Consider the following 15,480-nt stretch of genomic DNA (forward strand, 5'->3'; position numbering starts at 1 on the left):
CTATAACAAATGCTGCTGCCATCTCAGTTTTGCCATTATAAAGTTGAGCCGTTAGAGCAGTCCCATTAAGGTTATTGATTTTCTTGTTTGCTCCCTGCTTGGTGGAGAAACAGCACAAACAGAGAAGTTGTTTCCTACCTCCTTTATATCCCATTCCTGAAAAACAGACACGGTTTAAGAGCAGCAGAGGTAGAAGGGGGGGCAAGGGGAGAACCCATGAGAATTATATGGTAATATAAATGTTCTGCTGCACTGACTTTGCTCAGCATGCCGGCCGGCCAGGCGGGCGGGCGGGCGGGCGACGTGCTTCTCTTACCGAAAGAGGAGACGGAGAGATTTAAATGAAATGGAATCCTGCCCAAACGTCGTCAAGATCCTCGTTAGATGTGTTTTCCATTTGCCCTCGGTGTCCACCATCAGCACTATCTGTCCTCCCTATCAGGTCTGCTGCGTAAATGGCCAGCAATGAGAAGAAGCAGAAGCTGGGTTTTTTTTCGCACGTCGAGCAGCGAGAGGCGAGACTCATTTCCTCTCGCTGAGACAGAAAATCAAGCCACGATTAACCCCATAGTGAACTTACTTTGTCCATGGTACAAGTTAATTAACAGGCGTGGTGGGATCAGCGGCTATTTATTTCTCATTAACGCCGCCTACATGACCTGTAGAGCAAAGACCCACCAACACACACACACACATATCTTACTGTATAACTTAGAACATTATATTGACATACATTCATTTCCTCTCACCGTACCCAAATCCAAACCTACCTGCAGCACAACCTTATAAACATGTCGACACCTTAAAGAGGAACTCCGTCTGATTTATCCTGTGGCTATGCTACATTTTTACCTTAATTAAAAAGGTCCGGACTAATTGTGACAGTTGTGATAGTTAACTACATGACCTGTGACTTGTTACAAGTGAGAATGGAGGCTCTCTGCCTTCCACCTGCGTCTCATGGCTGAAAACCAACCAGGAAACCAGGTTTCGTGTGCATAAATAAACCAACGAAGAAGGCGGCGTAAGGAAAGAAAGAGGAGGAGGAAACAGCAGCTAGGGCCAGGCCATAATTTTTTTTTTTTTTTAAAAGAGCCAGGCAAAAAAATATATATATATATTAGAATCTGAACGCTGGATGTCACATTTTCCCCCCATTTTACACACTAGACCTTTAACAACATCCACAAATACTGTATAATACAACTCAAATTACTATGTATTAAAAAAAATGGATCGTTGTCACAAACTCCCACCTTTACACGTCCTTAAAGCTCTGAAAAACTGAAACGTCTTTAATAATGTTACTATGCTGCAGCTTTAACGTGGAAAATACAGGGAACAGCTGCATTATTAAGTCTGACACACGTCAACCAACTACTTCACCCAAGAAAGTCTGTAGCCTGTGTTTGTTCGATATGTCTCCAGCTGTGGGTGATGAAGTACCACTACCACAAAATAGAAATACACTATGAACGCCCCCTAGCTGTACTTTTTACTACCATTACATATGTGGGAGGAAAAAGTGGCACAAAGCCTTTTTGTGTCTCCAGAGGGAGTTTGTGTGAAGTCTAATAAATGTTACATAAATGTCAGAGTCACCTGAGGAGACGGAGTTCTGCTTGGAAAATGGGGTTGTTAGAAAGTTAGAGAGAAATATCATTAGTTATATCGATCAAATATAAACAGGTGTTATGTAAGATGCCCTTTTAAAAGACGTCAGGTGGCTCATTCTACACTAATGCATCATATTTTATAACATTAATAACATACAGTGTGTTTTGAGGACAGTGAGACCAGGACGTGTAGTAGTCCTACAATGGGACAAGTTTTGGTCCATTCACTCGAGTGTTTTCTGTTCACATGTCTGAGTGAATCTAATAAGAAGTGTTCCTCAGTGTGAGCACGCTGCTGCACCTGCATCTCTGTGACGCTCCTGTTTGGACCGGAGAGTTTCATGTTTTTCATTAAAGCACTTTAGGTTCCCGTGTGTCTGTGACTCCAGCACAGCTCCATCTAACCTTGACCGGGGTGGAGATCTAATCAGACAGATTAGAGTCAGTAAAAACACACAGGTACGGCAGGTGTGTGGCTTTAAATGCAGGAAGATGTCATGGGAATACTCAGAAGGTCAAAAAGGAACATTCTAAATGTCCAGTCTTCCTGACTTTCCTCTTTCTCTAGCTCTCTGTCATTTTGCAACACGTGTAGTCAAATTCATGAAGCTAAGTTGATTATATTGCAGTGTTTTGAGCTCTCAGGGCCACCATAGTTAAAAAAAACCAACAAAAAAAACCAACATTTTGAATGGTCTGAAACTAGAAAAGCACAAAATTAAAGCATTTACTGCGTCACACTGTTTAATGAAGAGGACGGTCAGTGTCGTCCAAGACTTTCCTCTTTCTCTAGCTCTCTGTCATTTTGCAACACATGTGTAGACAAATTCATAAAGCTAAGTTGATTAAGTTGCAGTGTTTTGAGCTCTCAGGGCCACCGTAAAAGTTTTAATGGTCTCTGAAACTAGAAAAGCACAACATTTTACTGCGTCACACTGTTTAATGAAGAGGACGATCAGTGTCGTCCAACAGAGGTGAACAGGTAAAGTCTGCCAGGAACAAAGAAAACTACAATGCAGTGTGTGTGTGTGTGTGTCAATGTGTGTGTGTGTTTGTGTGTGTGTGTTAGCTCTGTAATGGAAGCTGCAGAGAGACGACCTCCAGCCTCTGGCGACCCTGACAACTAAGGACAGCATGAATGGCTATAATGTTTTCATTTGCAAATATTCTTGATATTTTGTTTGTTTATGTGTCCTGAATGCTAAAACACAGTAAAAACACACATACACACACACACACACACACACACACACACATGCTGCAGTAGAGCGATGGTGGGCACGCTGGTCCCAGTGAGCCTGCTGGATGGAGCTCTGGGAAGCCTGGCAGCCGGCCTCTGGGCTGGCACACACCCTGACCCGCGGCATATGGTGCATGTGCACAGCCTGCTGGCTTATTTGTCGCCGGGTGACCTGGACCACAATAATAGCGACGGTTTGAACAAGGTCCGCTTCGCTAAGTAACACCACGACAACGACAGGCCTGTTTTTTTCTGCAGCCTCACACACACAAACACACACTCTCACTTCAGTAACACAACAGAACATTTACAAATTGTAACAATATCCAGCTGAACATGGAGAAAAACAAACTTCACCCCCACCATCCCACATTAGTTTAGGTTGTTTATAAAAACAGAGAAGAGCAAAACATCCATCTTATGATTAATATTTATTTTGCTGTATGTAATATAAAAAAGGTCAGACTTGTGTGTGTGGCTGGAGGCTCCAGTCTCGTGGTCGGGCTAAACATCTCAACACCAACAGGATGGATTGGTACACTGGCATTTTGCACAGTCATGTTTCCTACAGGATGAACCATGCTGATGCTGCTGCTATTTGTAAAAAATATACACTTTATCGAGGGGTGTTTTGTATTTCTTACCATTACAAGACAAATATTCACTTTTAGCTCTTTGACCTCCAACAACTTCTGGTGGTTCATTAGCTTCTAGCAGTTGGCTGCTAAAATATGACCGCGCTAACTGTTGTCAATTAAGATGAATAAGCACTTCTATAGCCACTGTACACATTATAGCTCTTGCAATAAATAGTAATGAAATAATGTAGTTTTGAATGCCTTTTCCGGTTCTTAAAATATTATATCAGGGAACCTCACCAGAGGAAAAAAAAAGCTGTCTTTTTCTGTATCAATGGAAACATAATCTGACAGAAAGCCCACTCTATCTCTCTCTCTCTCTCTCTCTCTCTCTCCTTTGCAGTCGTCATAGACCACGAAGGCAAATATTGAAACATTTTCAAGGAGCCTCTGAAATGGGACAGTGTTGTCATGCCCTTGTGACGTCATCACTCTTTAAACGCTGCTGAATTGGGACACAGCTTCTGTCTCAGTACAAACCGATGCACCAATGAAAAGGCCTAGACATGCAGTACAGGGGTGTGACCAACCAACCAGCACCAGGGAAGGACGTTTGTTATTATACATACAACTATTTTATCTATTTAGATATTTCTGATAACTTTACCTCTCTGTATCATATACTTAGTCTCTTTAATTATCAATGCCTGATATCTGTTGACCCGGAGAAACACATAAGAGCAGATCTAGAGTGTGTGTTTGTCAGAGTGTGTGTGCTGCTTGTAGTCAAGAGATGATGAATGACTGAAGAAAAAATCAGATCTATAATCTGTTTTGTGTTTTCTGCATTTCAGTTTATGTCAATATACAGCGTCTGTATCTTGTGTCATATTAATCAATATCAAATCTGCTTCTCTCGTTCTGTTGTTCCCTCGTGTTCCAGTGTGACACTGTGTGCACAACTGGGAAGTAAATGAGTAAAAAAATAAAAATAAAAAAAACTTGAAAATGTAGGAAAGTTTGTGTGAAGTTCACCACAAAACATTTAACACAATTAATGCAACATTTTAGTTTCACCTTCTATCCTTGATGCAGCATCAAATGTGAAATGAACCATTGTCAAGTCTTGAGTCACAGCTAAAAAGTGTTTCATGAGGTCACACTGATCTAATCTGTTCATCATTGACAAAATTTGAAGAAGTTTCCATAAGGACTGTACACACAACCTGAAAACAATATGTCTGCCACCCAGAGGAGTGCGGGAATAAAATAAAACCACCACTAAAAAGCAGCAGAAGCAGGTTGGACTCACCGGTGCTGTCATCGTAAACCACAGTGACTGTCTTCCACTTGAAGAAGTGGACCAGGTCCAGGATGGCCCGGCTCAGGGAGGAGAAGTCCGGGTAGAGGCTGACGTAGAAGACGTCTCTGTTGTCCGACACCTGGTGCTTCCACTTGGTCTGGATGTGCGGCACCCCCAGGGCGTTGCAGATGGACTGGACCGCATTGGCCGAGGAACTGTGAGAGGGGCCGAAGATGGCCGCCACCCCCAGAGAGAGCTGGTCGCAGGCTGGAGAAGAGATACAGTATATCAGACTCGTCAGTATAGGGAAATAAATAAATGTCCATATTAGGGCTGGGTTTAAAAAAAAGATTTTCTTCATCTTCATTTTAAAGATCCGATATCGATTCATAAAATCCTTAGATTGATCTTTTTATGTATGCCATTTCCTGTTCGTTAGTCTCACACACTAACTAGACAAGATCACAGAGCAGTAGCCTGCTGTTTATTCAAATGCGGGCCGCCGCCTTGGTCAAAGCGTGTGTAGCATAATTGTGTGCACAGACCCATTACAGGAAGAAAGACCTCCAAGATGTGAGAAACGCACATTTCAGGGCCGCTGACTTGTATCATCAGAACAGACATGTCCTGTGATTTTCAGCCTCATTTCATATTTACTACAATTATGAAATATGAAACTGTACTGAAGAGCTGCACTGTTTACTTCTGGAGTGGGTCATGCTAAATAAACGTGCATAATGTACTTTTGGGTCAACTTTTAATGTAAACATTAATATTTTCAATAATGCACCAGGTAAGAGAGTTCCATCTTTGTAAAATTGCAGGTTAAAAGAATCGATATTGAATCGAATCGGGACCTTGTGAATCAAAATCGAATCAATTCAGTAAATCAGTAGTGATATCTTTATGTCTTTATTCAATGTGTATATACATTTCTGATCTGGTGATTTTCTGTATTTGGTTTATTTCCCACAATTTCTGACAACTTTATTTCTGACTGACTCCTACATGCACTGCCCTTCTGCTCCACAGTCATTGTCACAGGCTCCCAGTTCTGCAGAATGGACATCAGTTGTAAAAAGGTGGATCTCAGTTAATAGGAGCCGGTCGAAAGGGAGGGAGCACAAGGAGGCACAGAATAGAGAGAGGAGAGAGGAACGAGGAGTGTTGAGCTGCTTACAGCGGGGAGACCTTTTGTTGACATGAATAATAACCCTCATGCCTGAAGTATTTTTTGGTTTGGAGTCTGCCTGTGTCTATTTGTTGATCTAAATGAACTAAAACCCACTGAGCTCAGTGAGAGGGAGGGAGGGAGGGAGGGAGTCGACTCCTCTGCTGTAACGATGCAGAGGAACAGAGGAGGTGTGGAAGAGCAGAGCCACCTCAGCAAATACACAGTGTGCAAGCCAGGCCTTAATGAATGAATGAACCACTGTGTGTGTGTGTAAGTGTGTGTTTAAGTGTGTGTGTTTCAGTTTTCTCCACAGCCACTAATCCAATCGACTTCAAACACAGTGAATTACTGAGGACTCAGGGAAGTGCAGTGGCAACTGTATAAAAATAAAAATTATATATTTTGGATGAGCTGCTCGGAGAAAGTCGAACAAGACACGGGCTCCCCTGAAAACATGATTTGTGAACATTTTGGGTGGTCTAGTTTTAGTTTAGTTTTATTTATTTGCACCATAAAAATCAAGGACAATTACAAAAACAGAAATGGAACAAGAATAGTAACTGCAGGAGAGGTTAAAAACCCTACATGGGCTTATATAAAAATACCTTAGATAAGAAAAACATATGTATAAGTGTAAAATGATTAACTATACTAGGGAAGGAAAACTATCGGGAGTTTTGATAAATCAGAAATTAATCAGGAATGAAGATATTTATATTTTAGGTCTCAAAAAATGTGAACAATCATACTCTGCAATGCATTATATATATATATATATATATATATATATATATATATACACACATCTGCCTCAAGAAGAATCATGCATAAAATTAAGCTATGCTAATGTATAATTAGCGCATGACATCGACGTATCGCTATTTCACTTTAATGAAGATAATCTCACATGAGTGGCGTGGCTTCTTTAAGAATAGCTCCGTGTGTGTGTGTGTGTGTGTGTGTGTGTGTGTGTGTGTGTAGTTGTGGTGTGTGACAGTGAATCCAACGACCAGAGCAGAGGAGAGCGAGGAGTAGGTGGAGGTAGTGGAGCAGTTGTCTGCACAGTTTCAGCTGCTTGTCAGAAAATAAACGCTGCACTTGGCTCCTGTGCTGCACTTTAAAGTCAAGTTTGAGACTGGAGCAGCTCATAAGTCTCTCCCTGTGTGTGTTAGTGTGTGTGTCCTGAATAGGAGGAGAACTAGGATCTACTAATACTGAATACACGACCTCTGTTGCATTAGATTTCCAATGACAGCTTTCAAGGAAATGCAATCAGATAGATATTCAAACCGGGGCTCATCTTTGCAAAAGGCTCTACTGTGTACTCAACTTATTTAATATAAGTGAGTTGGCTAAATCGCTGAGACAGAATATAATGGGCCGTAATTGATAAGAGACTTGAAATGTCAGTCTGATGCACACACAAAACTGGTAGATTATAGCACTTTATTGGCCGTCTCTGGGGGCCAAACAGGTCTTTGAATTACTGCCGCTGAGTCATTACCTGGAACCAATCAATTCTCTCTGTTTACATTTGAAGTGCTCAGCCATTTCTCCCTCGCCTGATTATAATTGTCGCAATCTAAGCCACTGCAGCTCGTAAGCCTCGAACGGGGAATACATTTGCATTGCAAATCTACTACGGCATGAGTATATGCACACACACACACACACACACACATCTGCCATTTTGGCAAGAGAAGAAGCCATCAAACTGGAGGGACTGTCACCAAACACAGGAGGTGGTCACTTATCAGCTACTTAGGATGCCGTCAAGAGATCCAACACCCATCCACACCGTGACTCATGTCACTCTGTGGGTTAGTGGTGAGTTGAGGTGGGGGTGGGAGGGTGGAGGGGGGAGTGGGTTAGAGGGGGGGAGGGGTGATGACTCATGCCCCGTTCAGACCTGCGTCAACGTGATCTGATCACAGGTGGTCGGCTCTCAGCGCATCAGTTCACACCTGCCGACCACTTGATCTATTTCTATCTCCACTCTGAGGCCTCGTCCACATGGAAACAGAAACTTTTTCTTGTCCGTTTTGAAAGAAATACATACACAATCCAACAACTCCAAAACGCTCAGGTGGAAAAAGGTGTGACCTGCACATTCACCACGCTATGAGATAATAACAGAACGTTACCAGACAGAGTTGTTTTAGAGGTAAATTCATGCAAAACCGCTGATGCGCATTCCCATCGGAGGCAGTTTTTCAGCAAGCAGTCTCTGTATTTCCCTCTAAAACAACTCTGTCTGGTAACGTTCTGTTGTTATCTCATAGCGTGGTGAATGTGCAGGTCACAACTTGTCCACCAGAGCGTTTTGGAGTTGTTGGATTGTGTATTTGATGAGTTTGATGAGGGAAACCAAGAAATCCCATTAGCTTCCGTAGCATAGCTCTGAGCAGCTCACGGCTCTGCTCTGCCGTTCTAAAAATAGCTTGCATCAACCATTAAATGTAACAAACCTACTGCTAAACCTATATGGATTATGGCAATGGGCCAATTTGCCAAAATGTTGAACTATCCCTTTAAAGCCATATCTGTGTGGACGGGCTCTATAACTATAACTACCGCTCTACATGCAAACACACAGCAATGTGCTGTTGTTTTTGTTGGATCCAGAGAGAGAGAGAGGGAGAGAGTAGGGTATAAAGAGGTTGAGCAAATTATGTCCGTCCACGGCTCTCCAGTGAAATTAGGTTGTATTCATTTGAAACAGTAAAATATTTCAGGTCCATTATAAACTGTCTTGGACTAATCAGACTGTGTCAGGGGACGACAGGAGAGCAGGACGTCCTTCACATTCGTCTTCAGGCTGCTGACAGAATGAGTTCACATGTGGTCCAGATCACCTCTGGATCTGATTTGAATTAGTCAGACTAATTAATCTTAATAGTATCAAACTATTAATTCTGCTTTTCCATGCCGATACCAGTACCTGGGCTTAGCGTATCGGCCGATACCCGATACCGATCCGACACCACTGTTGTGTCAAGAGATACGTACCTTTCCTGGAGGCCTCGAAGCTGTCATAGATGTTTATCCTTTGGATGTCGTAGGTGAGCGTGGTGTTTGGCAGTAGGGTTCTGTTCCTGTTGATTGTGTTTAAAGCAAATTTAAAGGCTAGTTCCTCAGCACCTGATGGGCCGCTCTCAATGGACTCAAATATCCCCCCTGTCAAACAGAGAGAGAGAGAGAGAGAGAGGCAGTTGATTAGCGGGGTTGAAAACGGAGAAGATGCTTTTAACAGTAGCCTGTGGTCCATGTAATTAAGTTATAACTTAATTACACGGACCCTTGTTGCACCAGTAATTTGAGTCTGAGGAAGCATCTCAATCACAGCGAAGAGGAAGAAAACCGGGTTTGCACTTTTTAAAGCATCAGCATCAGTTTGATAGAAAACAGGAAGAAGAAGAAGGAGGAAACACACACTCTCTCTCACACAGAGATGGGATTGGATTGGATTCACTGCAAAACAACTGAAGGCAAGTCGCTCCATTTTTCTTTACAGGTGCTAAGTGATTAAAAACAGGAGCAGGATGCACCGGCTGCACACTGAGCTCTTCCTGAGCCTCACACAATCACACACTGACAAAGTACAGAGTATAAGCACTGTTTCTATATGTTCCCACCAAGTCAAGAGGTAGTTACATCACTAACTCATCACTCATCCTTTGACCATCTTCAATTACCAGTGGCTCACATCTTTTATCAAGAGGATTGTGATAATACAACTTAAGGATTATAGTAAAGAAACATGAAATATACATTCTCTGTCTACAATGGTGACCTATATACTATACAGTAAATATATATTATTAAAGCCTTGTAAAACGTAAAATCAAACGGGTGTATTATTTTGTGACGGGACCTCTTGAGTCAAGTAATGGCGTATATTATTGTCAGGAACGGTTACAGCGTTGCAACAGGGGTAACAGTAACTTTTTTGATTACTCGTTACTGAAAAAAGTAGCGTAACGTTGTTTATTTATGACGCCGTTATTCCCATTACTGCTGACATCGGTGTCAGTGAGCAGTGGCACTCCATATATAAAAAAGCTCAGTGTTTCCTCTACATTAATTTGCTGTAGGAGTGGCGGGCCGCCATTCCTAAATCCTAGCTGCCGCTCCTTCATTTTTTAATTGTCGCAAATACACCACCGCCGCATGTCTCCACCTTCACAGCAGAGTCCTGAACTGGGGCGAGTACTCGTGAGTACTAAGGTAAACTACAGATAACTATCTTGCTCAGTATACTACTCTTTGCACCTCGTCTGCACCTCGATAACGGACCACAGCGTGTTTTAACTCAGGTGACAGAATAACAACAGTCTCAGTCAGTACAGATCAGTGGTTGCTGTTGCCGATGTGTTTTTAAAATTAGCGGGTTTGATTCTTGTGGCAGACATCGCGCTCGAGTGCTAGTGGAAAAGAAAAAAAGAAAAAACTGAGTGTGCCAGTCCACTGGAGCTTGTATATAATAAAATGCTGTGCTGGTCCCTCCTCTATTAGTCACTGTGGTTGAATTAAATGAATAATTGTCCATGTAAATGTTAAAAAACTGGTAAACTGAAATTTTCTCTTTAACCTTTTCCTATTTGAAATATATCTTCTCTCTCCCCCCTCCCTCCCTCCTCCTTCTCCAGGAAGACGCTCCACTCTCTCATTGATCCATCGATTGATCCGTTTATGAGTGCTCTCTGCTACTCCTCTGAGTTGTGCATCTTTTAAAGGAAGGGCATGTTGGAGTAAGTGATGTTTACTGGATCGAGGGCGCGGCGCAGAAAGCTCAACAACGTTCAATAACTCTGCTCCAATCAAAGTGTGATGAAACTGTTGCTGCAGGAGCTACACACTCAGCGGAGGCCCGGCTTTACCCAGAGGGCCACAGGAGGCTCCTCATTCAATATACAGTATACACTACATCTCTATCTAACACACACATACACACTTCTTTCTACTTTCCAATTATATTATTGTCCTATTTTTCTGTGCTTCCTTTTATTTGCTTATTGTGTCCTCCATTATGTGTTTGGTTCAATCTACCTCACCATGGTTACACTTGTCTGCAATCACTTGATGAAGGATAAAAGAAGATATTGTTTTGACATTTAATTTAAGATTAGTGTGAAGTGAGAGCTGCTGAGACTGTGAGTAATAAGTTTTATTTTATATTTTGTAGCTTATGCAATACAATCAGGAAGGAGCTTTGAAACTATACAAAGTGGTAAACAGTTTTTAGGGATCAGATGAATGTGAGTAAAATGTTGGTGGTTGCAGGGGCGTAGTTTATGGGGGTGTTAGGGGGGTTACAGCCCCAAAATCAAGGTTATAGCCTATAACCAGTCATAATTGGTCATGCCCAATGCATACTGGCTAAATATGAATGTATATAGGTCTGCATATGGCTGTATGTAGGTTTCAAATAGATTTCTATATTTTTATACATACAGTATATATAATTTTTATTTTCGATATCTTGATAAGCAATATTGATGGAAATTATTAGAGGATAATATGATAAAAAGGGACAGTTTACTTCTTCCTACTCCCTTTCGAGCATGTTAAGACTGTTGATGAATATAATTCATTAATCAACAACCCCATGTTCAACCCAAAGTGACGCCCTTGGGTGGTTGTCTCCTTGTGTTTTTATTCACACACATTTACATGTCCACTGGTCTATTTGTACTGATTATTCACCCAGGAGAGGTTTATGTCCCTGTGGAAGTGCTGCAGCAGCCAACACTGTGTGGAGAAGCTGCATATGCTCAAGCCCTGAAAAAAAGCCTTTAATATCCCCAAAGGATGACCTTTGACCTGTGATCGCAGAAGCAACCAGATCCCGGGGAGAATTTAATTACAGTAATGTGTCCGGTATGAAGTGGTGTAATGCCTTTCCTTGAGAAAAAAGCCTGTGAAGTGTGCTTAAAGGTGCAGTGACAGCCCTCCAGTGGATACAGCCACAGCAAATGAATGGACACAGAGGAGGAGGTGGAGTCGTGGTGGTGGGTGTCAGCGATCAATGCTCTCTGATTGCCCCCGCGGATCAATCAATCAGGCCCTCCAGGAGCAGCGCAGAGCAGCAGCAGCAGCAGATTGAAGTGTGTTGTTTGGGTTAGGTTGAGCCCCTACAGCCGCACACTGGTGGCTCAGTGTCAGTCATGTGGGCTGGGGGTGTGGGGGGGTTCGGGGGTCCAGACTCGGTGCTTTATTTACTCCAAGCACTCCACTGAAGGACCCTCGTCTAATCTAGACATAATCCATACAACAAGTACTGCAGGCCCCCCGACTGTCAGCAGCGATTACCACCAGAAGGAGCTGATGCTGATCAACGGCCCCTCACAGTGGGCTCACCAGCCCACTCTTTAAATATGCTCTTTTTTAAAAAGGGAGGGGGTCAACTTCCTGGCTTTTGCTTCTTTACCATCTCAATGTGCTATTTCACTGAGATGGAGGGATCCTGCTTCTCCTATCTCCTTTCCATTCACACCGGCTCAGAGACATGAATCTAAGAAAGATCAGATACACCATTCGGTTAGGGGTGTGCCGAATCTAAATCGATTATTAGATCCATCGCGATACGACGCGTGAAGATTCAATAAAGATTTATAAATGTTCAAAAACTATTATTTTATATAATAACTTAATGACAGGAAAACAACCGCAGCACACGGAACGAAAATAAAAGTCGCACATGCCGCCCGGACACCTGAAGGAACAGACCAGGTGAAGATGGCGGCAGCTAACTCTTTAGCTGTGTCCCGATTCAAAAAGTCTGTTCTGCTGCAGCATCGTATTTGTGTTGCTGTCAGTATCCGTGTATAACAAATGACAATGTATCTTTTCCTGGAAGAGATGGAGAAGCTTGATGCTCCTCAGGCTGAGAGAGTAGCTAGCATGGCCAGGTATATTATATGAGTTAAACTGTGTAACGTAATTTTAACGTTAACTAATGTTAGTGAACATAACAACCAGCTAAAACAGTTGGTTAGATAGATTTGAACAGTTTTCCTTTTTTCTAGACCAGACCAGACAGAGAAGATGCAAATTGTGATAGCTAATCGTCATAATCGTTAATATCGTGATAATCGTTGATTAATCGAATCGTAGCACCCTGGATCGTAATCGAATCGAATCTTGAGGTGCCTTACATGGCATACCTCTATATTTGGGGATCAGAGAATAAATTCTACAAAATATGACGCCCCCTCTTGGTGTTTTATGAGAATCCCGCAACAATAATTTCTGAGTAGCCCCCCCTTCTTTTCTTGTATTTTACTTTTTTTAATGACTTTTGTTTCTCTTTTTTCTATTGTCTTGCTCTTGTTACTGTTAATTTACACTGCATCTATTTATATTTTCTAAGCATTGCTGTTAATAATCTATCCACAGTTTTTTCAGTGGATGTCTGTGTTTGTCCATGTTTGGGCAGTGGGATGTGTTGTGTCATGGGGTGGCTGTTGTTCAGAAAAATCAAAAATGACCTTCCTGTACAGTGACTGCCGTATTCATGTTTTGTCATCAATAAAAAAGACCTTTGAAAGAAATAAAAGGGGGGTGTTGGGGGGGTTATTTTGTGTTGGTGCTGGAGCCTGGAGCAAACATCAACATAAAGACCTCTGACAGCGGCGGCTCTGTCGAGAAGTTTTCGTCTCTCATTAGTATTCGTCTCGTGGGAGTGCCCTATTTTGCATGTCATAATGAGTTTGAAGGAATTAATAAGCATCAGTTAAGCGGGATGTACTATAATTGGAAAGCTGAGTGTTTGGAAAGGGTCCGTTCACAGACGAGAAGCGCCGTTTTTTGTGTGGGTTTTTTTTTCCTGCTGAGAATCTCTCGGTGGTTTCCTGCTGAAAGGAATCTGGCCTGTAAATACGCAGATGAATCGCTGAAGAACGGTGAATTAGTGAGTTAGAAAGGTGACTGTCTAAGTAGGTGAGTTTGAATATGAATACACAACGAGTCTAATGAGGAAATTGCTCGCTTGTCTGCATGGACACGGAGATATGGAAATGAAGCAGAATAAGTGAGATGAAGAGAAGGTGAAGAGAAAGAAAGAAAGTCGTCCAGTTTGCTTCTTCTTCATCTTAATGAGAGCAGCGGCGTCTTTACAGCGGCGACTGTTAAACTTTACTGTTTGTTCCTCATCGTGACATTGCAGACGGGCGTTCTCAACAAATTAGGAAAATATAATTTTATTTACAGGCACCGTGCAGTCACACACACACTGGGAGCTGGAGGCTCAGCACCTGAGCCCAGTGCAGCCTCACACACACACACACACACACACAGTGGAGACCAGCGAGTTTACCGCAGCGACATCTCAACCTTTCACAGGAAGCAGCTATAGTCCGTCATCACACACCTGTTCGACCCAGACAAGTGAATCAGAGGCTCGCGGCGTGCGCCTGAGCGGCTCCTCCATTTTGAAAACGCTGCAGAAACAGCGTGGCGCCGTGGAACAGCGGTTAACGCACAGCAAGACGGCTTTTATGTTCTCATGTTCTCATCTGAGAGGCTAAACTGGATTGTGTATTTGATGAGTTTGATGAGGGAAACCAAGAAATCCCATTAGTCTCCGTATCATAGCTCTGAGCAGCTCATGGCTCTGCTCCACCATTCTAAAAATAGCTTGCACCGACAATTAAAGGTAACGAACCTACTGCTAACTATCTGCAAACTGCTCCGTGACAACATTTGCTGCAATAGATTGTCATAACATAGCAACTATAAATGTTTTATGATCACTGCTCCTCAACAAGTCTTCAGAAACAGTTTTAACATATTGTTTTTATACTGAAAAGCAACAAGACGTGAATCGTTCTCACTATTTAACCTAAACCACAACATTTTCCTGAATCTGATCCGTTACACAAAGAGCGTCTGTGGCTTCGACCTACAGTAACCACATGTGCAACTGCAAACCTTGGTTGTGGGGGTCAGAGTCCTGCAGTTTCTATGGTTACCGTCCAACCAGACCCCTTTCCACTTCTTCTTCTACGTGTGTTTAGAGTGTGAGCCTTGAAAAGCCCTTCGCTTCTGTACACAATCTGAGCAAGTGTTGCATTTACCACAAAAAGCATGAGAGTAAACACTAGTTTGTCCAGATTAAACAAAATAAAGAACTTAAAAATATATACTGTATATATTAAAGAATAAAAACAGGAAGATGGAGATGGTGGCCATCTGCGAGCAGTGATTCAAGCCGCTGGTTAATGGCTGTTGGCTGCCAACATGATTATTAGTATTCCTGCCCAGATTGACGGCACAATTTCATCTATTTACACATTCATCTAATGCAGTCGCAATGCATCCCTCGCCACCTCCGCATCAGAGTGCATCATGGGAGCATTGTCTCCCGTATTGTCATGTGGTTAAAGCTCCGTCCACTTGTGGTTAAGATGCCAACCATGAACTCTCCACGCTCCCTCTCCTGTAATGAAGGCACAAAAACAACCTCCCAAAAGTATAATCAATAACTCTTTATAGGTTTTCTGAACGAGCTGTATTTTTATGGTCAATTTCTATTGCTTTTATTTATCAATACAAGTCCTACAACTACA

The 15,480-nt window shown here is 42.3% G+C and overlaps 1 protein-coding gene across 3 annotated transcripts in view; it reads right to left on the bottom strand.

The window, feature by feature from the left end:
* The window catches only part of grik2 (glutamate receptor, ionotropic, kainate 2), a 322,650-nt gene that overhangs the window by 204,491 nt on the left and 102,679 nt on the right, over positions 1–15,480 (bottom strand). For all 3 annotated transcript variants that reach the window (XM_085803022.1, XM_085803021.1, XM_085803023.1), the window contains exons 2-3: positions 8,921–9,088; positions 4,747–5,004 (exon numbers count right to left, since the gene is read on the bottom strand). In XM_085803022.1, coding sequence (XP_085659148.1) covers positions 4,747–5,004; positions 8,921–9,088 — 426 coding nt within the window. The remainder of the gene's footprint in view (positions 1–4,746; positions 5,005–8,920; positions 9,089–15,480) is intronic.

Source organism: Trachurus japonicus, chromosome 16 (genome assembly GCF_045865225.1).
Source record: "Trachurus japonicus isolate A0001 chromosome 16, Traja_1.0".
NCBI lineage: Eukaryota > Metazoa > Chordata > Actinopteri > Carangiformes > Carangidae > Trachurus > Trachurus japonicus.